The 26,636-nt window shown below is 45.8% G+C and overlaps 3 protein-coding genes across 3 annotated transcripts in view; 1 reads left to right on the top strand and 2 right to left on the bottom strand.

Moving 5' to 3' along the window:
* LOC101015422 (Fanconi anemia group D2 protein) overlaps positions 1–16,113 on the top strand; it is a gene marked incomplete at its 5' end in the record, with an annotated part of 28,462 nt that extends 12,349 nt beyond the window's left edge. The window contains 9 exon segments of the mRNA XM_021934190.2: positions 375–518; positions 1,718–1,852; positions 3,179–3,310; positions 5,521–5,631; positions 12,094–12,203; positions 12,816–12,876; positions 14,233–14,352; positions 14,789–14,862; positions 15,168–16,113. Of these exon segments, the coding sequence (XP_021789882.1) occupies positions 375–518; positions 1,718–1,852; positions 3,179–3,310; positions 5,521–5,631; positions 12,094–12,203; positions 12,816–12,876; positions 14,233–14,352; positions 14,789–14,862; positions 15,168–15,324 (1,044 nt within the window).
* On the bottom strand, positions 9,668–10,487 carry LOC101014473 (cytochrome c-like). Its single transcript, XM_009200206.4, has one exon. It carries the CDS (start codon positions 10,382–10,384, stop codon positions 10,070–10,072), a length of 315 nt encoding a protein of 104 aa, XP_009198470.1. The 5' UTR covers positions 10,385–10,487; the 3' UTR covers positions 9,668–10,069.
* A 6,155-nt stretch (positions 16,114–22,268) lies between the features above and the next one.
* Positions 22,269–24,130, bottom strand: LOC110742537. Its single transcript, XM_021934189.2, is given in 4 exon segments — positions 22,269–23,058; positions 23,090–23,152; position 23,384; positions 23,890–24,130. Coding segments are annotated over 4 exon segments (402 nt in total). The 5' UTR covers positions 23,967–24,130; the 3' UTR covers positions 22,269–22,797.
* Between the last annotated feature and the right edge of the window lie 2,506 nt (positions 24,131–26,636).

Genomic DNA, 26,636 nt, shown 5'->3' with positions numbered 1-26,636 from the left:
CCCGGCTAGTTTTTTTTTGTATTTTTTAGTAGCAACGGGGTTTCACCGTGTTCGCCAGGATGGTCTTGATCTCCTGACCTCGTGATCCACCCGTCTCGGCCTCCCAAAGTGCTGGGATTACAGGCTTGAGCCACCGCACCCGGCCTATAGCAATGTATTCTTAAGAGATACCAGTGGTTAATAGTTGTGGCACTTTATTGCTCTGAAAAATATTTCTGGATTTTGTGAAAAGTGTGGATAACCCCAAGGGAGTATGCGGAACAAATGAGTATCATCCATTCTGTGTTTTAATGGGGGAAAAGCTACTGTTTCATTGTAGCAAATATACTGATTTGTTAACTGTTTTTCTATTATTGCATATTTATTGACAATAGATTTTTGACCTGGTGATGCTTTTCATCATCTATAGCAGCAATACTCAGACAAAGAAGTATATTGAAAGGGTGCTAAGAAATAAGATTCGATCAGGCTGCATTCAAGAACAGCTGCTCCAGAGTACATTCTCGGTTCATTACTTAGTAAGTGTCAGAGACTATTGATCTTTAATCTAAAACGGAAAGCTTTACAGCTCCCATGTAAAATTTCATCTTGTTTCAGTCCATTGTTCAAACCCATTGAGATTTTTGAATTTTATTTTTGCATTAATTATTTTAATTGTCTATCTCAATGCAGTTTGCAACTTTGCCAAACTGACTTTCCATATCCTATTCTAAGTAGCTTATAAAAACCTTGAAGGGAATAGGACCCGCCTATAGAAACTAGCAGAAACGTAATTATGAACCTACTTGAACTATCACTCTTTGGCCATTCAAAACTGTGGACTTTAGGTGATAATTCCTCTAGAAATGTAAGTTATTCAAACTGGAATTTTATAAGCTGGGAATAGTGTTTTGCTGGCTGAATGTTCAGGATACTAATAGTATAGAACTTAGAAAACTGGATGGGCCAGTGGTTTGGGGTTTGGGTTAGGAGATAATGAGAATACTTCATTGGGTCTTAAATTTTATATTTAGGAATAAATTTAATGTTTGTATTATTTTGCCTTGCAGTTCTTTCTGTGTTTATTTCTACCAATGATATATGTTTTGGGCTGTAATTTTCTAGAGGGCAGAAACCATATGTAATTTTTCATTGTATTTTCCCCAATAAAGCATTATACCCAGCTGAGTACTAAATGTAAGATTTTTAAAAAAATTGTGGTATCAGTAAGGAAGCTATGTTTATTAACTGGTTATTTACTGTGGGTCCATTAATGTCTATGTATATTGTGTTATTGGTAGAGCATGATCACTTCTCTTCTTGAACTTTTAAAAAAAAAATCAGTTTAGTTAGCATTGAATCTTATAGACCAACTTCAAATTATAACCAAGGTGGAGCATCCCTCGGGGGGGTAGTGTGATTGCATGGGGAAACTGGAATTTAGAAGAGCTGGCCTCCAATGCCAAATTGAGCAGATAGGAACGTACTAATAGGCTTATAATTTAACTTCTTTGAGCTTAAAGGTCAATTATTATCCAAATGTGGAATCCCATTGATGCTGAGAGAAAACTCAGAATGGTGAAGGATTATTCTGTGTAAAACAAAGATTAAGATTTCTCAAGTTAAAATGAGAGTTAGGGAGGAGAGGTCTGACATTCCAAAAGGATAATCAACTCTTAGCTTGTGTACTAACTGCTTCTTATAGCTCCTTTTCTCTCTCTACTCTTCCCCACTCAAGGTTCTTAAGGATATGTGTTCATCCATTCTGTCGCTGGCTCAGAGTTTTCCTCACTCTCTAGACCAGAGTATAATTTCATTTGGCAGTCTCCTATACAAATACGCTTTTAAGTTTTTTGACACGTACTGCCAGCAGGTATGTTGAAACACTTATTTTGGCAAGGAGGGAACAGGGAAGGGAAAATAATCTGATGTTTATTTCTTGTTGGTTGGACCTTACTGAAGGGGAAGGAACTCTGAACTGGATCTCAGGAAAGTTCAATCCTAGTCCCAGCCTTGATGAAATGAAGAGACTTGACTGGTGGATCTAACTCTTTGTTCTGAGCTCTAAAATTCTGTCTGAAATTAAGATCCAGAACCAGTTTATGTCAAAACATGAGACACTTTGTTGTTGTTGTTGTTGTTGAGACACAGTTTTGCTCTTGTTGCCCAGGGTAGAGTGCAGTGGCACAGTCTTGGCTCACTACAACCTCCACCTCCTGGATTCAAGTGATTCTCCTGTCTCATCCTCCTGAGTAGCTGGGATTACAGGCGCCCACCACCAGGCCTGGCTAATTTTTTGTATTTTTAGTAGAGACAGGGTTTCACCATGTTGGCTAGGCTGGTCTCGAACTCCTGACCTCAGGTGATCCACCCGCCTCAGCCTCCCAAAGTGCTGGGATTACAGGCATGAGCCATCGTGCCCGGCCGAGACACATTTTAATAGCATATATCCAGAGAGGGAGGACTGTGTTTGTGGAAGATGTTTATGAAAGCAAGTAAAGAACAGTGTCTTATTTTGTATTTTTACATATATTCTTCCTATTATTAACAATGTTAAAATGCATTTGAATGGAATTTTTAAAATGAAGATTTGTAAAAAAAATTTTTTTTAAATTTAAGGTAGAGCAACAGTTGCAGCTGACATGAGGTAGCTGTTGCAGTTGAGAATGTAATTCTGTTATGACTATGATGGAGTGATGGTATAAAGGGAGAATGGCATCCAAGACATTTTTGAACCCTCTTAATGTCTTAGAGACACTATCATGATCCATGTTTGCTTGGAAACATGCAAGTCTAGCCTGTACTATATAGAGAAAACTTTTAAAGCTTTTAGCTCCTTGAGTGCCATCTTTTTGAGAAATTTCAACTGATCTCGTACAACCTCAACTTAAAGGGTAAAATTTAACCCATGTGGGAACAAGAAAGAGGAAAACTATGCCAAAGAGCAAAATCAGGAGGGCTTAGGTAGTGCTCACCGATAAAATATGGGAAATAGGTCAAGACGGGATGCTAAAGTTACACTGGCATATTCCTAAATCTCCTGAAGCCAACATTAATGAAAACTAGATAATAGATGATGGGATTGGGTTGATTGTGATTTTAACAAAGTAGAGATTGGAGAGGCCTCGGTGGTGAATTCTCTTAGAATGGCCATTCCATATTTTGTTTTACATTGTCCTGTTGACTCTCCTCTGTATAGGAAGTGGTTGGTGCCTTAGTGACCCATATCTGCAGTGGGAATGAAGCTGAAGTTGATACTGCGTTAGATGTCCTCCTAGAGTTGGTAGTGTTAAACCCGTCTGCTATGATGATGAATGCTGTCTTTGTAAAGGCATCTTATTGGCTTCTTGTACTTTAGATATCGAATACTATAATTGGTGGGACTGGAGGTGGGACAGAGGTGAAATAATGGGCAAGTAATATAAATAAAAAGTAACTATTCTATGTGTTAATTGATTCAGCAAACACTTCTTTATATCTAACCCACAGACTAAGCTCTACTCTGGGTGCCATGGATGTAAAGTAGGTCCTTGCCTTTGATGTTAAAGACTAAGACACCTAAGCAATTTACTATAAATACAGCATGGTGAATTCTTCGGTAAAGTACTATAGATACAACAGAGCAAGAATAATTAAATTTAGCCTGGGAAGCTGGAGAATTCTTCAAAGAGACGATTTGAGTGATTGCTGAAGGATGGGAATGACTGACAAGAGAAAGTATGGGAAGTGCGTTCTAGGCAGGGAAGAGATTGAGCAGAAGCAGACTGGTGCCCAAGTCAATAGTGTGACTGTGGAATGAGAAGCAAACAAGCATGACTGGAGAATAGGATATATATGGAGAAGAGTGATGGGAGGCGAGGCTGGTAAGACATAGGACAGGCCCATATTGCAAAGAGTCTCAACATGCTAAAGAGTTTCAACTTTATTTTCTAGACAATAGGGAGCTATTAGCAGTTTTTACACAGAGTTGACCGAATCTGGTCAGCATTCAGAGATAACTCAGTAGCTATGTGATGGGTGGATTGGAGACCACTGAAAGGGTAAGGGAGTGAGAGTAAGGGCCAGATTTTGGTCATGGGAATGTGGAAGAAATGATGGCTTAGGGGACAATTTGGTGTTAGAATTAACATGACTTGGTGACTGTTAAGAATATGTGGCAATAAGAAACAAGAAAACTAGGTCCGAGTTTTTCATCTTAGGAAACCAGGTGAATGGTTGTGCCATTTCCTGAGACCAGGAGGGGAGTGCGTCTTCTGTAGGAAGTATGATGAGTTCATTGTGGGATAGCCACATGTAGATGGTTAGTGGATAGTTGGAAATTCTGGTTTGGAACTCTGTGGGGCACCCTTTGGTGGAAGATTTAGTTTGGGTATTCAGAACCATATAAATGTGAGCTCTACTGAGGCAATTTTGAGGCAGAAGACCATAGAAGCTTAGAAGAGCATAGACATTTTGAGAACGTTAAAGTTTAAGTGGCAGATGAAAGCAAATGTCCGTAGAAGGAAAATGAGAAAACTAGAAGATGAATAATGTGAGCTTGAAGGATGTCAGGTAGCAAAAGCCCAGGAATGAGTTTCAAGAGTGAGGGATTTATCTCCAGTGTTGGACACTGTAGAGGTTGAAGATGGAGCAGAGGCTATTGGCTTTGGCAATTAGGATACCTCTGGTAACCTCTGAGAGAACAGTGTTAATTGAATTATAAGGGTGGAAGTCAGACAGCAGTAACTTGAAGACTTGGGGAACAGAGTCAATGTCGAGAAGCATCCAGGAGAGAATAAGAAAAGTAGCTTGAGAGAGAAGCTGGTTGCAAGGGAGATGTTTTTTAGATGAGGAGGTTTGAGATTGCTTGTAGGCTGAGAGAAAGGATTCAATAGAGAGGAAGAAATAGAAAAGTTTCAAAATTAATTAGAACTTTACAAAACTGTTTTATTACTTTATCCTCAGACAAACCATGAAAGGTAGTATAGCTATTATTATCACCATGTTACAGATGAGAAAAGCTGAGACATTTCCCACGGTCACAAAGTAAATAGTTTCCTTGTGACTCCTTCCAGACCTGTAGAGAAAGGAGAAATAATTCATGGAGTAGAAGCTGGGAAGGGATGATATGGCAAGGAATAGGGTAAAGACATAACTTTTGGTAGAATATTGTTTTCACTGAAAAAGGGGGAAAGGTGGAGGTAAGGAATACTGAGAACTGGGAGGTGCATTAGAATGACTAAGCAGTAGATGATTAAAGCCTGGGATTGTGGTTCAGAGTGAAGAGGATAAAGAAAACTTTATCTTTCCTGATAGTTAGTTCCTAGTCTCTGATAATAAGAGATTTAAAAAGCTGGAAGAGTTTTCTCAGTTTATTTCCAGTCTATCAAACCTTTGGGCTCTGAGCATAGCTTTTAGAACTTGAGCTTTTAAGGCAGCTAAAAAGTTTTAGATACCTGGCTATCTGATATGTGTGCTTCTCTTATAGGGATTTTAATTTTTTGATTTTTAAGGGAAAAATGTTAGCTGCCAGCCTCATTGTTGGCATCATCTTTTCTGCAGGGCATTTTAGATTATCTGGATAACATATCTCCTCAGCAAATACGAAAACTCTTCAATGCTCTCAGCACACTGGCATTTAGCAAACAGAATGAAGCCAGCAGTCACATCCAGGTAAGAGGCAATATGTTGGGGAAGATTTGTTTTTGGTTTTTGTTTTTTGTTTTTGGAATCTCCCTCTGTCGCCCAGGCTAGAGTGCAGTGCATGATCTTGGCTCACTGCAACCTCCATCTCCCGGGTTGACACGATTGTCCTGCCTCAGCCTCCCGAGTAGCTGGGACTACAGGCATGCACCACCATGCCCAGCTAATTTTTTTGTATTTTTAGTAGAGAAGGGGTTTCACCATGTTAGCCAGGATGGTCTCGATCTCCTGACCTCATGATCCGCCTGCCTCGGCCTCCCAAAGTGCTGGGATTACAGGCATGAGCCACCGCACCTGGACTTTTTTGTGTGTGTGTGATATGGAGTCTAGCTCTGTCACCTGCACTGGAGTGCAGTGGCATGCTCTTGGCTCAGTGCAACCTCCACCTCCTGGGTTCAAGCAATTCTCCTGCCTCAGCCTCCTCAGCCTCCCTAGTAGCTGGGACTACAGGCACATGCCGCCACACCTGGCTAATTTTTGTATTTAGTATTTCGTATTTTTAAACCTCTTTACTTGAAATTTGCTGGAAAAAAAAAACACACACACACAAGAAAATGATAGATTTGCCTGTGTGTAGTAGTGGAAATGGAGTACATAGCCATAGCTCAAGCATTTTTTTATTCTTACCACAAACATTAAGTGCCTATCCTGTGTCAGGCACTGATAGATGAGATCCTCTGCCCTCGAAAAGCTTTGTTTATTAGGGAAGAGATGGGTCTGTGATCAGATAACCATGAAACTGTTCAGGTTCCGAGTGCAGTGGGGACACAGAATTGCCTTGTTTCCTAAGAAACATCTCCATCTAATGTGAACTTCACGTGGGCTTGCTTTCGTTTGTGGACACCATTCACTGAAAAAGCCAGGCTGTAATCCCAGCACTTTGGGAGGCCAAGGTAGGCGAGTCACATGCATCCAGGAGTTTGAGACTAGCCTGGACACCATGGTGAAACCCTGTCTCTACAAAAACATACAAAAATTAGCCAGGTGTGGTGGCACACCCGTAATCCTAGCTACTCAGGAGGCTGAGGTGGGAGGATCCATTGAGCCCTGGGAGTTGAGGCTACAGTGAGCCATGATTGTGCCACTGCACTCCAGCCTGGGCAACAGAGACTCTATCTCAAAATAAATAAATAAATAAATAAAAAGAGATTAGACTGGAATCATAACTTGTAACTCGTTTGTATCTTTAGTGCTATCTTAAGGCAGTAATTCATACTGGACTGTGACTTTGAACAACCAATATATTTGTTATCTCCCCCCACCCACACCTTTCTTGAGTCTCCAGTCAACACATTTTTTTAATTAAAAAAAATTCTGGACTAGGTAATATACATGTGTCATATAAAATTCAAAACATATAGAAGGGTATCCAGTGAAAGATAACTCTCACTTCTCAGTCCTCTAGGCACCTGGTTTGTCTCCCACAGGGGCAATCACTTTATAACCTTCTGAGATGTTCTGAGAATTTACAAATTTGTATTTACCTGTAGTTTCCTTTCCCCTCTTGATCTACATCTTACCTTTTGCATTTAGCAGTTTATTTTGGAGATTGCTTCAAATCAGTAATAAAAATCCACTTCACTATTTTATTTTATTTTTGAATTTTGATAAAATATACATAACATAAAATATACCATTTAAATTGTTTTTAAGGATACAATTTAGTAGCAGTAAGTATATTCACAGTGTTATACAACCATTATCACTATCCTTTTCTAGAACTTTCTGATCATCCCAAACAAACTTTGTGCCCATTAGGCAATAATTCGCCATCTTTCTGTCCCCACCTCCTAATAATCACTAATCACATTCTGTCTATGGATTTGTTCAAATATTTGAGTCCCTGTTTTCAGTTCTTTAGGGTATATATATCTAAGAGTGGAATTGCTGGATCATATGATGACCATATGTTTACCATTTAGAGGAACCACCAAACTGCTTTCCACAGCAGCTGCATAATTTTATATTCCTACCAACAATGCATGTAGGCTCCAATTTCTCCATATCCTTGCCAACATTTATTTTCCATTCTTAAAAAAATTTCTTTTAATTTTTATTAACTAATTTATTTATTAATAAATAAAAAATATATATATTTTTAGATAGGTTCTTGCTCTGTCACCCAGGCTGCAGTGCAGTGGTGTGATCATAGTTCACTGCAGCCTCAAACTCCTGGGCTCAAGCAGTCTTCCCGCCTCAGCCTCCTGAGTACCTGGGACAACAGGTACCTGCCATGTCGCTTGGCCCTATTTTTTAATTATAATCATCCCGATGTGTATGAAGTGGTATCTCATTGTGGTTTGATTTGCATTTCCTAATGACTAATGATGTTAAGCATCTTTTCACATACTTCTTGGCCATTTCTATATTTTTGTAGAAATGTCTATTCAAGTCCTTTACCCATTTTTGTTTGTTTTGTTTTAGAGATGGGGTCTCACTCTGTCACACACATTGGAGTGCAGTGGTGTGATCTTGGCTCACTGCAACCTCCACCTCCCAGGCTCAAGCGATCCTCCCATGTCAGCCTCCTGAGTAGCTGGGACCACAGGTGCATGCACCACCGTGCCCAGCTAATTTTTTGCAATTTTGGTAGACATGAGGTTTCGTCATGTTACCCAGGCTGGTCTCAAACTCTTGAGCTCAGGAGATCCACCCGCCTCTGCCTCTGAAAGTGCTGGCATTACAGGCACGAGCCACTGTGCTCAGCCCTTTGCCCATTTTTAAACTGGGTTTTTGCTGTTGTTGAGGTATAGGAGTTATTTGTATATTCTGGATATTGATCTCTTATCAGATATATGATTTGCAAATATTTTCTCCCATTCTATGGGTTTTCACTCCCCTCATAGTGTCCTTTGATGCACAAAAGTATTTAGTTTCAATAAAGTCAAATTTATCTACTTTTTTTTTTTGAGATGGAGTCTTGCTCTGTCGCCCAGGCTGGAGTGCAGTGGCGCGATCTCAGCTCACTGCAGCCTCCGCCTCCCGGGTTCAAGCGATTCTCCTGCCTCAGCCTCCTGAGTAGATGGGACTACAGGTGCGTGCTACCACGCCCAATTAATTTTTGTATTTTTAGTAGAAATGGGGTTTCACTATGTTGGCCAAGATGGTTTCGATCTCTTGACCTTGTGATTTGCCTGCCTCGGCCTCCCAAAGTGCTGTGATTACAGATGTGAGCCACTGCACCTGGCCTTATCTATTTTTTTTTCATCTGTGGTTTTCTTTTTAATTATCTTAAGTCTTATGATCACACATAATGTTAAAATTTGTGTATATCTCCTCTACTTGAATCCTTTTAAGATGGCAAAAGCACCATTCCCAATCACAAATACACAGCAGTTTTACAGTTTTATGTTTCTGAATGGCTCTTTAAAGACAATCCTAAATTATAACTTAGTTTGAGTTCGATTGTAAAGAATTCAAGAGTGAAGTTTAACTTGCTACTATTTTAAAAGCATGTGACCTTATAGATCATGTCTAAAATGTGAGAAGTGTTAAATAATCTTTGATATTACACATAAACCACACTAAAATGCCTTTCAATAAGTTAAAGGCACCATTTTAAATACAGAGAATTCTAATTAGATTGGCATAGTTAAGGCCAAAAATATAAACGAGACATTGCTACCTTATTTATCTCCAACCCTTGCCTTTAAGAGGCAAATGAACACAAAACCCAGGTGAATCTTGCTTGGTTCTAAGACAGTGAAGGAATTTCCTCAGTATTTGAATATATTCATATAACCAGTTATATAAATCTAAATATAAAATCAATCTCCATTAAGTTTTTTGTTTTGTTTTGTTTGTTTGTTTGTTTGTTTTGAGACGGGGTCTTGCTGTCACCCAGGCTAGAGTGCAGTGGCGTGATCTCGGCTCACTGCAAACTCTGCCTTCTGGGTTTAAGCAATTCTCCTGTCTCAGCATCCCTAGTAGCAGGGATTACAGGTGCCCACCACCATGCCTAGCTAATTTTTGTATTTTTAGTAGAGACAGAGTTTCACCTGATGTTGGCCAGGCTGGTCCCGAACTCTTGACCTCAAGTGATCTGCCCACCTCGGCTTCCCAAAATGCTGGGATTACAGGTGCAAGCTACTGTGCTTGGCCTCCATTAAGTTTTAAGATAGGACTCACCATCTTTGTGAAATTCGAACATTGCTAAGGAAGTCTCATCTTATCTTTAGAAGGGGTAAACAGTGATAGCATTTACTGAATTGGAATTACTATTAAAATTCAAAAACAACATATTCATTTAACCACAAGCCAGCCTTAGTTTTAAACCACGACTGCCCAACAAAATATTCTGTCAGTCATTCATGATCTGAATTCCTGTGTATGAGATCTATTAAAGTATGGAACACATAAAAAAGTCATGAGACATTTGTTCTGTAATAAATAAGGCAGTGGCCAACTATTACTCATTAGTAACTTTTTTGAGATAAGCTATCAAGTCTGCCCTTTCTGCCTTCTTAATGCCGGCAAAGATCGTTTTTCTTCCAGGGATGTACTTCTTGGGATTCTCCAAATACTCCATCAGTTTATCCTGTCCCCAGGTGATGCCTTTGTTCTTCTTGGCGTCTGTGTAAGAGAATCCAATGGCCTGACCTGTCTTCCGCGCGAAGAGACCATGGAGATTAGGCCCAGTCTTGTGCTTGCCTCCCTTTTCTACCGTGTGGCACTGGGCAAACTTCTTAACAAAAATCTTCTTACCTTTCTCAACATCACCCATATTTAATTCTCTTTATCGTCACTGGCGCCACGAAGGTTGCCACTCCAAAGCTGTACAACCCACACTCTATCAATTTTTTTTCCTGTGTTGCTTGTCCTTTTGGTTGTCATGCTTAAGATACCATTGCAGAATCCAAGGTCATGAAGGTTTCTTTTATTTTCTTCTAAGAAGAGAAAGTTTTAGCTCTTAAATTCAGGTCTTTGATCCCACTTTGTGTTAATTTTGTATATAGCATATTTTTAATATTTAAGGATTTAGCTTCATTCTTTTGCAGATGGATATCCAGTTTTTCCAGTGCCATTTGTTGAAAAGATGGTCCATTCACCATTATTGATTTTTGGAACCCTTGTCAAAATCAATTTGTCACATATATGAAACATCTTTGAACTCTGTGTTCTGTTTCATTGGTCTATATGTCTGTCCTGCCATCACCACACTGTTTGACTACTGTGGCTTTGTATTAATATTGAAATCAGGAAGTGTGAGCCCTCCAACTTTGTTCTTTTTCAAGGTTTTGGCAGTCTGGGGTCACGTGAAATTCCATGTGAATTTTGGTGTGGATCTTTCTATTTCTGCAAAACATGTTGTGGGACTTTGATAAGGATTGCACTGAATCACTTTGAATGGTATTGTCATCTTAACAATATTGAGTGTCTTCCAGTCCACAAAGACAATAGCTCTTTCTGTTTACTTATGTCTTTAGTTTTTCAGCAATGTTTATTTATTTTATTTTATTTTGAGACAGTGTCTGGCTCTGTCACCCAGGCTAGAGTACAGTGATGTGATCTTGGCTCTGTATTCTTGACTTCCCAGGCTCAGGTGATGCTCCCACCCCAGCTTCCGAGTAGCTGGGACCACAGGCATGCACCACCATGGCTGGCTAATTTTTGTGTTTTCTATAGAGATGAGGTTTTGCCATGTTACTCAGGCTGGTCTTGAACTCCTGGGTTCAAGCAATCTACCTGCCTCAGCCTCCCAAAGTGTTAGGATGACAGGCATGAGCCACTGCGGCTAGCCTTGCCTCCATGTTTAAATCTGTACCTAAGTATTTTATTATAATTCATTATTTTAGCTGAGCAGTCATCAACATTATGATAATTTTCATATCCTTATAGAAATAATAACAATAAAAGCTATTATTATTGAATGTCTATCATATGCCAGACACTGTTCTAGAAGTTTTTTCATAATTTACCTCTAATCCTTAAAACAACTTTCCCCATTTCACAGATGTAAAAATTAAAACTTGGAGAGATGAAATGACTTGCTAAAGACACACAGGGCTGGGTGTGGTGGCTCACCCCTATAATCCCAGCACTTTGGAGGGCTGAGGTGGGTGGTTCACCTGAGGTCAGGAGTTCAAGACCAGGCTGGCCAACATGGTAAAACCCCGTCTCTACTAAAAATACAAAATTAGCCAGGTGTGGTGCCAGGCACCTGTCATCCCAGCTACCCAGGAGGTTGAGGGAGGAGAACCGCTTGAACTCAGGAGGTGGAGGTTGCAGTGAGCCGAGATTGCGCCATTGCACTCTAGCCTGGACAACAAGAGCAAAACTCCGTCTCAAAAAAACAAAACAAAACAAAACAAAACAAAAAACAGTAAACGATAGACCCCTTTATAGTCTAGCTGCATGGCTCAATATCCATACCATACCTTCTTTTGCTGTGCAATTCCAGCATTACCGTCTTTCTTCATTATCTCACTGCAGGATGACATGCACTTGGTAATAAGAAAGCAGCTCTCTAGCACAATATTCAAGTACAAACTCTTTGGGATTTTTGGTGCTGTCATCATGGATGGCATCATGGCAGCAGACAGGTACACATGGAGATTCTGACTTCCGTGGTTTAAGATGAGTTAATCTTGCCAGCTAACAGTGTTACATCGCATAGACATCATTTTAACGGTAGACGTTACAACTGTAAGAGAAATGAGCAGGCCGGACTCGGTGGCTCACGCCTGTAATCCCAACACTTTGTGAGGCCGAGGTGAGCTGATCACCTGAGGTCAGGAGTTCAAGACCAGCCTGACCAACATGAAGAAACCCAGTCTCTACTAAAAATACAAAATTAGCTGGGTGTGGTGGCGCACGCCGGTAATCTCAGCTACTCGGGAGGCTGAGGCAGGAGAATCGCTTGAACCTGGGAGACGGAGGTTGTGGTGAGCCGAGATGATGCCATTGCACTCCAGCCTGGGCAACAAAAGCGAAACTGTCTCAAAAAAAAAAAAAAGTAAAAAAGACAAAAGAAAAATATATATAAGATAACAATATTTTGCTCTAATCTGTATTTTGTATGGACAAAATAAATACTCTTTTCTCCCTTCATGTACTTTTATCTTTACTGTACCCTAGGGAAGTCAGAATACTTAAACTTATTGGCAATTGTTATAAAATATTACAAAAGTGAAATTAAAATTATTTGCTTTTAGGAGCGCATCATCTAGTTTGACCCAAGAGAGAGCCAACCTGAGCGATGAGCAATGCACACACGTGAGTTCTTCTCTAAAAATAATAAAAAATAAAAAAAATAAAAGTTAGCCCGGCGTGGTGGCAGGCATCTGTAATCCCAGCTGCTAGGGTGGCTGAGGCAGAGAATTGCTTGAACCCGGGAGGCGGAGCTTGCAGTGAGCCGAGATCACACCACTGCACTCCAGCCTGGGCGACAGAGCAAGACTCTGTCTCAAAAAAAGGAAAAAAAAAAAAAGTTTTCCTGAACTCCTATCTTTGTGATTTTATGATACTTGGAAACTACTGGCTTGGGTCGCACTTACTTTGTTTGAGATGGAGTCTCAACTCTGTCTCCCAGGCTGGAGTGCAGTGGTGCCTCCTGGGTTCAAGCGATTCTCCTGCCTCAGCCTTCCGAGGAGCTGGGATCACAGGTATGCACTATTACGCCCAGCTAATTTTTGTATTTTTAGGAGAGACGGGGTTTCACCATGTCGGGGTTTTGCCATGTTGGTCAGGCTGATCTCAAACTCCTGATCTCAGGTGATCTGCCCCCTTCAGCCTCCCAAAGCCCTGGGATTACAGAGGTGAGCCACCACTCCCAGGTCGCTTGCATTTATTTCTATATCCATTTAATCTCTCCAATTAAATTATAAAGTCTTAGCAAGAAAGATGTGCCATATCTATTGAATAACACTTTGGTTGAAGCATGGGAACAAATAAGTGTATAACTGGAAAGTGGGACATAAAGCTAGTTCAGGCAGGGCACGGTGGCTCACACCCGTAATCCCAGTACTTTGGGAGGCTGAGGCAGGAGGATCACTTGAGGTAAGCAGTTTGAGACCAGCCTGGCCAACATGGTGAAATCCCATCTCTAATGAAAGTAAAAAAAAAATTACCCATGCATGGAGGCAGGTGCCTGTAATCCCAGCTACTCAGGAGGCTGAGACAAGAGAATTTCTTGAATCCGGGAAGTGAAGGTTGCTTTGAGCCAAGATCACACCACTATACTCCAGCCTGGACGACAGAGCGAGACTCTATCTCAAAAGGAAAAAAGAAAAAGCGAGTTGAGAGAGAAAACAGACAGCCTTGCATGCAAAACAATACATTTTTATTTCATTCTTTAGGCAGAGGTATTCCTTAAGGGTTTCTTAGCATGGAAATGGCAAAAATCAAAGCTTTGCTTTAGAAAAATTAATCTGGCTGCAGTGTCTGACAGATTGGAAAAGGGATAATATCGGAAAGAGACAGATGGGTCAGAACATTCAGGAAAACTTCAAGTGAGAAGTAGAGCTTTGCCAGTAAAATCAGAAAGTGAAAAAAACAGTCTTGAATGGGGCGAATGGAGTTTAGGAAGGATTGGCAGCCCAAGGTTTAAACTGTTCTTCCTCTTTGCTCTAGGTGACCTCCTTGTTGCAGTTGGTTCATTCCTGCAGTGAGCAGTCTCCTCAGGCCTCTGCACTTTACTGTGATGAATTTGCCAACCTGATCCAACAAGAAAAGCTGGATCCAAAAGCCCTGGTAAAGCCAATTGTCTTTTCTTAAAGCAATAAAGCATGAGAGCTGCTTTACTCACACTCTTCAGGTCTTCTGTTGTAAATAGATCATCCTGTGACCTCCTAAATTTAACCATGGGTAGTTTCATGGTCTCCTACCCTGCCTCTCAGGGCTCTTTCTGAGGTTTCTTAATTTACTAACAATAACAAGAAAAGCAAGAGATTGACTTTGTTAATGGATGATGGCTATTCCGTCTGAGAGCCCTATTCTATGCTAGGCCTTTGTGCTAAGTGCTTTTATGCACTGTTCTTTTTCTGCTTCTACACAATGAGATATTTATTGTTATTTCTTTTTTAGGAAAATGAGAGAACTGAGACTTAGAAAGGTTAAGAGTAATTTATCTAGGGCTCTACAGCAAGTACACCCTGCACTGCCCTTTTTGTTTGTTTGCTTCCTGAAGGAACGTGTTGGGCATACCATCTGCAATGATTTCCAGGATGCCTTCGTAGTGGACTCCTGTGTTGTTCCGGAAGGGTAGGTATTGTTTACCTGCTGGCTTGGTTGTACTGGTGAAGTTACATCAATTCTGTCAGTAGCTGATACAAACTTCAGAATACCCTTGACCTCAGCCACAGCTGCCCAGTCCCACAGCTTCTTTCCTCCCAACCCCAACACCCCTGCACCCTTAGCTCCAAAATTCCTAAAAGTTTCACTGTTTGTTCTTCTGTTTCTAATTTCTCCCCACGATGTTGTATTTGAAATTGGTTTGCTCTAGTGGTTTTCCCTGTAGCCTTGCGTATTCCTGAGCTCCAGCATCAGATTCTGGTTTTTCTCCGCAGTGACTTTCCATTTCCTGTGAAAGCGCTGTACGGACTGGAAGAATACAACACTCAGGATAGGATCGCCATCAACCTCCTGCCGCTGCTGTTTTCTCAGGACTTTGCAAAAGATGGGGGTCCGGTGACTCCACAGAAATCAGGCCAAAAGTCAGTATAGTTTTTCTTTTCTAAACCTGTTAGTGTTTTGAGTGTTCATGGGGAATTCCACAGTTCTTGGTGGGGAACTTGAGTCAAAAAAGTTTCTCTCGGGACAAACGGTATTTGGAGAGCTTAGGGAGGATGCGGCCGATTCCTTGGTTTTTCTTGGACCCTTGGCTTGAGATTTATATTGCCTTGTGTGAGCCAACAGATATTCTGAGATTACTTTCTCAGCCTGATGTCTGGACCCCGCTGTGCCTTGCAGTGCAGCTCCAGAGACTAAATGTTCTCTTCTTCTACTGCAGGTTGTCCGCCCCGCTGGAGGTGGCCACTATCAAGCCACTTGGCCTGGACAAGCAGCAGTGCTCCCAGTAGGCGGTGGTGCAGGCCCGCCTGACCCAGCCTGCCCGCCTCACCAGCATCATCTTCACAGAGGACATCAGTAAGGGCTGAGTGCCCTTACAGGCATAAGCCACCTTGCTCAGCCTATTTGTAAGGTTTTTGATACATGGGACTGTATTGCTTTCCAACAAAACAATGTTAACAATGTACAAGTACCTGGAGAAGAGTCAGAAAAATGTTGTATCCTGCTCCTATGCTTACATTTCAGAATTCCCCAGGTAATGCCATTTACGTACCTTTTTATGGAGCGAGTAAAAAACATCTGTATGAGTGTCCATGAGCCCCTTCTACAATATGCTTGATAATCATATAAATATACCATCATAGGCTGGGCGCAATGGCTCACACCTGTAATCCTAGCACTTTGGGAGGCCAAGGTAGGAGGATTACTTGAGCCCAGGAGTATAAGACCAGCCTAGGCAACAAAGCAAGACCTTGACTCTATAAAAAGTTTTTAAAAATTAGCCAGACATGGTGGTGTATGCATGCCTGTGGCCCCAAATACTAGGGAGGCCAAGGCAGGAGAATCATTTGACCCCGGGAGCCACTGCACTCCAGCCTGGGCAACAAATTGAGCCCCTATCTCAAAAGAAACAAAAATAAACAAAACCACCAGCGTAATCCCTAAACTCAGTGAAGGGACAGGGCTCTCGTCTTTGGGATGGGAACTCATCATACTATAACCCTTGTCACTTCACTGAATGGTTATACCCTGAATGAAACTACGTTTTTCTGGAGTTTTCTTTGCCCACAGCTTTAAATGCTGGGGCCCTGCATTTAAAAAGCCAGACCAGGTGGTAACAAGGCCCCCACAGCACTTCCTTTCTGGTAGTCCCTGTTAACTGTCAGCGGGGCTGTGTGCAAGGGAGCTGCTTGGCGTCTGAGGGTGAAGCTGGTGGTCGCTGTGGTCTTTGCCAAAGTGTAAGCCTGCAAGGTTTGGAGGTGGAGCCAGGGGCAGGTGCTGTCTTCAGTGCTGACTTCTCCCTGGGGTTCCTCCAGCCACAGGCCAGGTCCTGCGCTGTGATGCCATCGTGGACCTCATCCATGACATCCAAATTGTCTCCACCATCCGCGAGCTCTACCTGGAGGACTCCCCCATAGAGCTGAAGATCCAGGCCCTGGACTCCGAGGGTGAGGACGTCCCCCTGTCTGTTTGTCCTCTGTAGCCCATGCTGGATCGTCCCTCTACTATGAACCTGGCCTCTCTGTGTTTCCCACTCCTCTGGCATCCAACCCTGCAGGTTCCCTGGAGGGCAGCTTCAGTCAGGGAGGTGAAGTTGCTGCTGGCGGAGGTGCTGAAGAGGCAGAACCCACCCGTGAGGTGGGCCCCAAGCCCTCGGTAGCATCGAGCCATGGCCACTCCTGGCGCTCAGGGGTCCCTGCAGCAGGGCCTGTGTGCTCAGAGCTGTGGCGGACCCTGGAGCCAGACCCTGCTGGTCACAGTGCTGGTCCTTGGAGCAGCACATCTTGGGGAAGCCAAGATTCTCAGACACAATGGGAGGCTGGGAGAGGCTGGCTGGGGCCGTGCCTCCTGCTCGGGCTCTGGGGGCAGGTTTTGCTTCCTGGTCCAGACCTGAGAGCCAGGCAGGGAAGGTCCTTTTATTCTGGAGGAGACTGAAGCATGGAGTGGGGTGAGATGCAGGGTGTACAGGGTCCTGTCTGTCAGCGTGGGATTCACCTTTCTTCTCAAAGCAGAGGGAAGCTGAAGAAAGGGTGGTGCAGGAGGTGATGGGATCCTGTCTACAGGGTTTGTGGGGAGTATAAGCTGTTCTTGGGAGCAGAATGAGCAAAGTTTGAGTCCACCTTGCGGCCAGGCATTCTTAGGGGCACTTCACACACCCTAGCTCATTTCCTGTATGGCGACTGGACGATGCACAGAGAATGAACACAGCCACACACTCACCTGAGTGTGCACACACACAGAACAGATATGGAGCTAATATGCAGCCAAGCCTGGCCCCAGAGTTTTCCCTCCTGGGCAGAGGGTGGCAAGCTTCTGTGGAGGCTGGATGTAAATATTGTGGGCTTTCCTGGCCATATGGTTGCTGTGGCAACTATTCAGCTCTGCCATTGTCCCACTAAAGCAGCCTTAGATGATGTGGAAATGAATGGGTATGGCTATGTTCTAATAAAACTTTATTTATAGAAATAGGTGACTACATTTGGCCCAGGGGCTGTAGTTTGCAATCCCTGTTCATGACCACTCTATTTCCTGCCTTAAGTCACTTTTTAAAAAATAGGTGGTTATTTTTATCGACATTTATATCACATGAAATTCATCCATTTTAAGGATACGATTCAGCATTTCTTGTTAGATTCATACAGCTGTGCAACCATCACCAGTATCCAGTTTCAGAACATTTTCATCACCCCAAAAGCAAGCTCCATACCCATTGCTTCACTCCCTATTCTCTCCTCTCTCCAGCCCCTGATAACCACGAATCTGCTTTCTGTCTCTTTGCATTTGCCGGTTCTGGACGTTTCATGGGAATAGAATCGCACGGTGCATGCAGCCATATACGTCCATGCGTACAGTGTTTTGTGACTGGTGTCTCTCACTGAGCACGTTTTCAAAGTTTATCTGTGTTGTTGCGTGTGTCCACGCTTTGTTCCTTTGTGTTGCTAAATAACTTTCCATTGCAGGGATCAACTGCATTTTGCTTCTCTGGTCATCCTTTGATGGACCCTTGGGTTGTTTTCATATTTTGGTGGTTATGAATAATGGTGCTGTGAGCACTCACATGTGGATGTGTGTTTTCCGGTCTTTTGGGTAGGAGTGGAATTGCTGGGGCATAGGATAACTCTGTGTTTAACTGTTTGGGAGCTGCCAGGTGCTTTCCCAAGTGGCTGCCCCTTCTCAGATTCCCAGGGGCAGTGTGTGAAGGTGCCACCATCTCTATGTCCTGGCCAGCACTTGCTATGGCTCATCCTTGTGGTTCTAGTGAAGCCCCTTTAAAGTCACTTCTTTCCTGAGTGTGCGTCTGTTCTCCCCAGGTGGGTGGTGGGGATGTCGGAACTGGGGAGGTGCCTGCTCTGGGCCTTCCCTGGCCACCATCATGCCAGGACATCCCAGCAAGCCTGGATGATTTCCTCTCACACTGCCCGCTCTCCTGAAGGATTGATGGCACCTGCAGCCAGTTCCAGAGTAGACGTCATCTCGTCTCCACAGACCGGGTCATTTACTAGCAGCCCATCTCAAGGCCCCACCTTTGCAGCAAGGAAATGGTTAACTCCCTTCCTTGCCCACTATGAGGGTGTCATGCTTTCTACTTGGTCCTCCTCGCCCCGAAATACTTTGATGAGTATTTTCGTCATCCCTTTTGCCTCTTTTTCTGAGCCTGCAACTTCTTTTCTGGACAGAGTCTCCACTGTGAAGATGAACTTGACCCTTGGAAGCTTTTAGAGTCTGGCAGTCCCAGAAAGGATGTGCCTTATCTAGATTGATGAGTGTCAAGAAAGATAATTGCTCAATAAACTGTGGTAGATGGCTGCCCCTGGGTGTCAGGCAATGTGCTATTCCCTTGGTAAGTACAGCGTCTTATTGTGCTTATGAATGGTCTGATGCCCACTATATAAATGAGGAAACTGAGGCCCAGAGAGCTTCAGTAACTTGCCCATGGTCACACAGCTCATGGGTGGCTGAGCAGGGGCTGGGATCCAGGATGTCTGACTCTGTCGCCTGAGCTCTTTCCCACTGGACGCACTGCCTGTCTGCTGCTGCATCTTCCTGGACATTGGGGGCTCTCCCCACGTGGCTGGGATCTGCCTTTTTGGTCAGAAGCCACCTGCAGAGTGCCCACCTCCAGTCAGTGTTGTCATAGCTATTTCGTGGCCCACCCGTGGCTCTTGCATCAGCAGAACTGGACTAGCTCAGGGTCTCTAAAGATGCCCCCCTCCTCACCTTTCCTTATGCTGCCTCTTGTGCCTGGAGCACCTTCCCCTCCTGAACTCTGCTTTCAGAAGCCATGCTTCCTCTGGCATTGCCTCTCAGGTGCCCCTCCTCCAGGGAGCCCTCCTTGGCTGCCCAAGGTGGGACTTGTTCTTCCCTTCAGTGTCCCTCAGCTCTTCAGTGGCTCCTGCCCTGGGGTACAGGGCATTTTCTACTGTGGCTTGTCAAGGTCAGCACTAGGAGGACAGAACTAGGATCAGTAAATTCTTTTGGACCCTTCTGCGTCTGACACTGGACTTTGGGCCAGCTGGCATTGGGTAAATGTTTGCTAGGTTGAATTGCCTAACATTTGCCTTCAGCCCTCCTGCAGGACAGGGGAGGTGGGTCCTCTGGAGACTGGACCCCTGGCTTTCCTGGTTAATATCTAAAGTTGGCTGTAGGGCTCTGTCTGTTGCACATAGTAGGTACTGATAGCTTCTTGTAGAGTGGAAAGAACAAACTTTGGGCAGAGGTTTCCTGAGAACTTGTCCTGTCCCCTTGCCTCCCTTAGGGGTGCCCACCTGCAGCAGGTCCTGGGAAGGCAAACCGCCTGCCTTGATTTCCCCAGAGCCCACGCAGCTGGGTCACATTAAGGACAGTAACATTAAGATCATGAACTTCGGCTTAGGTACCACATTCCATGAGGGACAGCAGCTGACAGCCCTTTGTGGCACCTACCCTTACCTACATAGCCCCAGAACTCTTCCTGGGCCAGGGCTACCAATGCCCCGCCATGGATGTTTGGAGCCTCGGAGTAACGTTACATCACATGGTGGGCGAAGTTCTGCCCTTCCGCTAATGCAGTGTTAGGGTCTTCACGGCAAAACGTTAAAATGGAAGATATTTTTCCCCAGTATACTTTTCCTGAGGTCTCAAAAAGCCTCAATAATAAACTATTAAGAGTAGATAGACCCCAGGGAGCAGACAGCACTAGAAGAAGTGGTGAGGGACCTGTGGGTGAACAGTGGCCAGGAGTTGCCTCTGACAATATATGAAGAACAAATCCTGGACCACTTCAACCCCAAAACAACCCAGCTCTTGGTGGCCATGGGATTCCAGGCTGAGAACCTATCTGTGGCAATCAAAGGAGAATGATTCAGTTTTCCCATGGCATCCTACATTATTTTGGAAGAAACAAAACAAAAGAGGCAGTTTACTATCAGACCACAGTCCCTTCCTTTTGGGGTTCCCAACTGTTTTTCCCTATCCGTTGAAGTTTCCACCTTTTCTCTCCCACTGAAGCGGACTCACAGCATTCAGCAGAAGGGCCCCTTTCTGGCCAGTGCACCTGCCGGCCTGCAGAGGAAGCCAGAGAGCTTCAATCAAGCCCCCCAGCATGACCCCATGGCCTCCCCTTCCACCCAGAGCACCGGCAGCAGTGGTGGTGACCCAGAAATGTCCCTGGCCCAACAAGCTTCCCAGCATGACCCTGTGGCCTTTCCCTCCACCCAGAGCACCAGCAGCAGTGGTGCAGAACCAAAAACCTCCCTGGTTCTCCAATCCTTCCAGTATGACCCTGTGGCCTCCTTCTCTGTCCAGAGCTCCAGCAGCAGTGGGGGAGACCCACAAACCTTCCTGGCTCACCAAGCCCCCCAGCATGACCCTGTGGCCTCCCCCTCCACCCAGAGCAGCAGCAGCAGCAGTGGTGATCTGTAAACATCTCTGGCTCAGCAAGCCTTCCCCATGACTCTGTGGCTTCCGCCTCCACCCTGAGCACCAGCAGCAGCAGTGGTGATCTGTAAACATCTCTGGCTTAACAAGGCCCCAGCATGACCCTGGGGCTTCCCTCTCCACCCAGAGCACCAGCAGCAGTTGTGGAGACCCAGAAACATCTCTGGCTAAACAAGGCCGCCAGCACGACCCTGGGACTTCCCCCTTCACCCAGAGCACCAGCAGCAGTGGTTCAGACCCAGAAATGTCCCTGACTCACCAAGCCCCGCAGCATGACCCTGTGGCTTCCCCCTCCACCCAGAGCACCAGCAGCAGTGGTGGAGACACAGAAACGTTTCTGCCTCAACAACCATCGCAGAAAGCCAGCATCCTCCAAGCTGGGCAGCCAAGGTTGTGACATCAGCCAAGCCAGCAAGAAGCTGGTGCTGCTGCAGAGCTGCCAGGATATGCCTTTTCACTTTATTAAAATGTTTTTTCCTGTGTCCAGCAAAGAAAAGGAGGAATAAGATCACCCCAACATAGGTACATGGCTGAAGACAAAAATCAAGTAGGTAGGGCGGTCAAGCCACACTTCTTGCATTTTACTATATTTATTCTGTCTAGTAGCATTATTTTAATTGGCAAATCATGCTTGTATTCATTCATGGGGTACAATGTGAGGATTAGATAGATGTGTGCACTGTGGAAGGAGGAAATCCCGCTACTTAGCATCTCCACCACCTCAGAGACCAATTCCACATGATGTCCCAGAAGTGTTGATCTAAAAACGTTGACCCCATAGAAGTAGCAAGTAGATGGATGGTGACCAGGGGCCAGAGAGTGGCAGAGGGAGGGAATGGTGGGGGGGTTGTTGGTCAAAGGACCAAAGTCTCAGGAAGGAGGAAGAGGTTTTGACATCTAGGGCACAGCAGAGTGACCAGAGTCAATGAGAGTGTCTTGCATTTTGCAAAACACCTGAGATAGTTCGTGTCAAATGTCTCCCTGCATTTAGATTGGAGAGGACAAAGGCTCTGAGGTCCAAGAACATTGAAACCTGACAGTGGACACCAACAGCTGCAGGGAAGAGCCGGGCGAGATGCCCACACTGCTGTGTGCCCAGCAACATTGGAGCCTGCAGCACTTCTCCCCTGCCCTGCTCTATTTTATCTTTTTTAAAAAAGATGGTTCCTGATAAACAACCATCTCTTCCAAATCTTGTAGTAGCATTGGAAAGGTGGCAGGTGAGTCACAGACACTTCTGCTGCTTGGCGCCCTCCTTGCACAGAACGGGGGCTGTGCACAGCCTAGTTTAGGCAGCATGCTGTCATGTGGTTCTCGCTATTATGCAGAAAGCCTGAAAGGAAAGGAAACCTCAGAGAAGAATCAGGGTGACCCCACCTGCAGCGAATCATTACCAGTGGCTCTGAAGGGCTGAGGCTCTGAGCGGGTGCAGGGCAGAGTCCCACACGTTGTGCATGGTCCCCCCACAATCACACTACCTGGTGAGCATTTTCAGAAGGACCAGTGGCCCCTTGAGGTCCCAACTGCCTGTGTTAATCCTTCTGAGAGGTTCCCAGGAGGATCACAAAGCCCTGGGAACCAGGCTGTGCTGGGGTCAGTGGCGGGGTGTGGTTCCCAAAGCGCTTTAGGGGGCCACTTGTGCTGCTGGGCTCCTGACTGTCTAGTGCGGCATTGGCCTTTCTGCTGCAATGGTTTCCCCTTTTGCTAAAAGCAGCACAGAGCCATCCCCCTCAGAGGCCTGATGGAGGAGTGAGCCTTCATCCAGGCCCAGGTTGAAGGGGTGCTTCTGGGTGAGGCAGGCATCCTGGGGGTCTGGGGAGGGTTGATGGCAAGACACAGCAGCAGCCTGGAGGGATGGAGGGGGGTAGTGGGAATGGGGGCTTTCATAAGGCAGGTTCCAGTTTCCCAGGATCCCAGTGTTTCCATGTAAGGCAGTGAATCTATGGGTGCAGATGCCCATCAACACCCATCAGGGAGCTTCCTCATGGGTTCCTAAGGAGCCTGAGGAAGGTCCAGAAGGCACCACCCTTGTGCATGGCCGGCATCTAGGTGTGCCCAGCCTTGAGCATGCGGTGACTCTGCCCACTGTTGATTCAGGTAAGATTCTCCTTCCCCAATAAAGAGCAGGACCAGGTAGCAAGAAGCAATCTCAGGATAGGGTGGGAGTGTTGTGGAGCCTCTTGTCTCCCCAGTGAGCTGCTGTCCTTTAAATCCACATTGGGGGTGAAGGTCCCTCAGGTGTCAATACTGGATCTCCCGCCACCCAATGCCAGTTTGTACCCCAGAAAGAGGGCCCCTGTGGGTTCTGCTTGAGCTCCCCAAGGGCCCGTCAGAGTCTGTCCCTCCACCTTGCTGCTGTGCCCCCTCTGAAAGTGCCGTCCTGTGAGAGGGCACCTTCCCAGGCCTGACTTTTACTATCACTGGACAAGGCCAGAATTGTTTCTGGCTGTGACCTGTGCTAGAGCTTGACATCTGCTCTTCAGAAGCCAGGGCTTGCAGCCCATTGAGCTGGGCTGGGTCAAGGGACTATAGGGAAGGGCACCAGGGCAAAAGCTCACAGAGAAACTCCCTCCAAGTATCCACCTGGGCCAGCATGCAGGCCGGGCAACCTTGGCTTGTTCATCATCCTTTGCTACCAGCAGCCTCCATATGGCAGACATTCTTCTCCTGGGGGACTGACAGCCATGGAGGGTGGGGAGCAGGCCTGAGCAGGGCGGGTTCCCTAAAGACAGCCCAGAGAGCAGGCTCAGATAGTGGGGGTGGGTTCAGCTCCACTGTCCAGGTGAGGAAACTGAGCTGAAGAGAGATCAGGTAGCATCCCCAATGAAATCTGGCCAGGAACAGAAGGCAAAGATTTGCTGTTTACCCCGTCCCAGGCTGCCCCACACCCACCCAGCCACTTCCCAGTACTCTGCTTTGTCCCCATTCTCAGGTTCTGAAGTTGTCCTGTTTTACACCTGTCACCCCTCCTGGAACAGGGACCTTGCCTCCCTGAGAGCCACACGGTCCTGGCACCCAGGAGGCCCTCAGTCAATATCTGTGGAATCAGTGAGACCCTGGGATTCAAGCCTGAGGTGTGTCTGCAGAGCATTGGAAGTGCAGCCTTGGGTCCGTCCCCAAGGTCGCCTGATAGAGCAGGCCTCAGGACCCGCAGGGGCCGTGGACGCCTACGGTGACTCTCGGGAAGGCTGGTGGGACTGTCACTAAGCTTATTTGCCTGTCTAGTCTTGGGGATCCTGAGCTCCCTACTGGGCAAGTTCGCAGGGGTTCGGCTGTGCCTATGGGTCTCTAACTCTGCCTCCCAGTCCCGGCTCTGACTCTTTGCCCAGGCTGGGCGGGGCCGTCGGCCACTGGGAGCAACGCCCCGCACTGCGTCACTGCCACCTGGCCCCGCCCCTATCTCTATGGAGACCCGAGGCCGCTCGACCAGAGTTCAACAGCTACTCCAGAGCCTGGTGCATATAAATCTTCTATATGCTTGCTAGTATGTGTCCCCTTTTCCCCCAGACCTCCTCCTGTGCAACACAGAATGATGAAAATCTAGAAACAGGAATCTCACTCCCGGCCTAGCCAGGACTAAGGTTTTGTGACGGGGGGTGAAGTGGGAGGAAAAGCAAAACCCTTCAAACCAACACCTAGTCTAGAGCCTGATCAAAGTACCATTCAAAGCACGATTCCTCCCTTTACTTTCCCATAACCCGAGAATTCTTTCTGAAAAAGGTGGCCCTTGAGAACCATCTAAAAGCATCACGGGGTGGAGGGGCAAGGGTCCTGAGAGCTGGTCTTGCCATCCCTTGTCCCAGTTTTCTTGAAGCCAAGCTCCAGAGAAGAGGCGGGCCCGTGGGGCGTTTGGATTACACTCCAAGTCCAATTTCCAATCCAGCAATCCTGCCCTCACAGGCTCACTTCATCTGTCCACCTGGCAAAGGAAGGGGCGGGTCGGCCCACGCCCCCTGCCTGGCTGCAGACGACAACCATCAGAAGGGTGTCTGTGTAGCCCGGGCCCCAGAACCATGTCTGTGTGGGAAGAGCCCAAGGAGCTGCAGCCCTGTAGCCTCAAGAAGAGCGTGAGGGATCCAGCCCCCTTCTGAAACCTAAACCGAATTCTGGCCTGTGAAGGTTGCGAAGGCCTCCAAGTGGGTCTTCCTGCTTCCCCATCTTCTGAGGCCCAGGCCTTTCTCAGAGCCTCCGTGGGTCCCACCCCTGGTCCCTTCCCGCCTCAGGCTATGTGACAGTATGATTCCCCACCTATTTGTTCATTTCCACTGGAAATACTAGTAAAACAATTCCTCAGCCTCGACCCCAGGGAGCGACCCCCACTAAACCAGCTGATGTGGGACCCCTGGGTCAGTGCCGGCCAGAAGACACTGCTGACACCATACAGAGACCCTGGACACCTATGTCCCCTATAACCCTGGTCATGGTGGCCATGGGATTCCAAGCATCACACATCTCGGAATCAATATTCCCCCCCACAAAAAATACACATATGATTATCCCATGGCCTCGTACCTAATCCTGGGGTACAGGAGAAGTGCAGAGGAGGAACCGCTCCATCATTGGAGGCCTCGTACCTAATCCTGGGGTACAGGAGAAGTGCAGAGGAGGAACCGCTCCAACATTGGAGGCCACGTACCTAATCCTGGGGTGCAGGAGAAGTGCAGAGGAGGAGGCGCTCCGTCATTGGAGCACAGTCCCTTCCTCCTGGGGGTCCCACCTGTTCTTCTCCATCTGACAAAGTCCGCCTTCCCCGTGGAACCAAAGAGAGCTCAAAGGGAGCCGGCTGTTCCCACTTTTAAGTTTTGGCTGCCCAAGAAGGGCAAGAAGTGAGGGCAGAAGCCCACCATTCCTGCTCAGAACTCTTCCTGGGCTGGGGGTACCAGAGCCCTGCCATAGACATATGGGGCCTCGGCATCCTCCTGTACCATATGGTGGCCGGGGCCCTGTCCTTCTATTCAGGGAACACGATGGACCTCAAGAATAAAATTCTCACAGGAAGCTACCATGCCCCACCATTCTTTTCCCCCTTCAACTTGAAAGACTCATTCAAAAGCTATTAACACTAGACCCCAGGGAGTGGCCCCCACTGAAAGAAGTTATGAGGAACCAGTGAGTGAACTGTGGCCAGGAGATGCCACAGACAACATACAAAGAGCCACTTCTGGATACCAGAACTCCCAAACAACCCAGCTCATGGTGGCCAAGAACAGGATTCCAGGCCAATAACATCTCTGTGCCAATAAAAAAAAAAAAAAAAAGCATTTCACTATCCTGTGGCCACCTACCTCCTTTTAGAACAAACAAAAGCAGCAGTCCACCATCAGACCACA

Source organism: Papio anubis, chromosome 2, assembly GCF_008728515.1.
Source record: "Papio anubis isolate 15944 chromosome 2, Panubis1.0, whole genome shotgun sequence".
Taxonomy (NCBI): domain Eukaryota; kingdom Metazoa; phylum Chordata; class Mammalia; order Primates; family Cercopithecidae; genus Papio; species Papio anubis.
The sequence above is the reverse complement of the archived record's forward strand: the minus strand, read 5'-3'. Positions and strand labels throughout refer to the sequence as shown.

Excerpts from the sequence above, each read along its gene's own strand:
- LOC101014473 (XM_009200206.4), bottom strand. The coding sequence starts at position 10,384 with ATGGGTGATGTTGAGAAAGGTAAGAAGATTTTTGTTAAGAAGTTTGCC.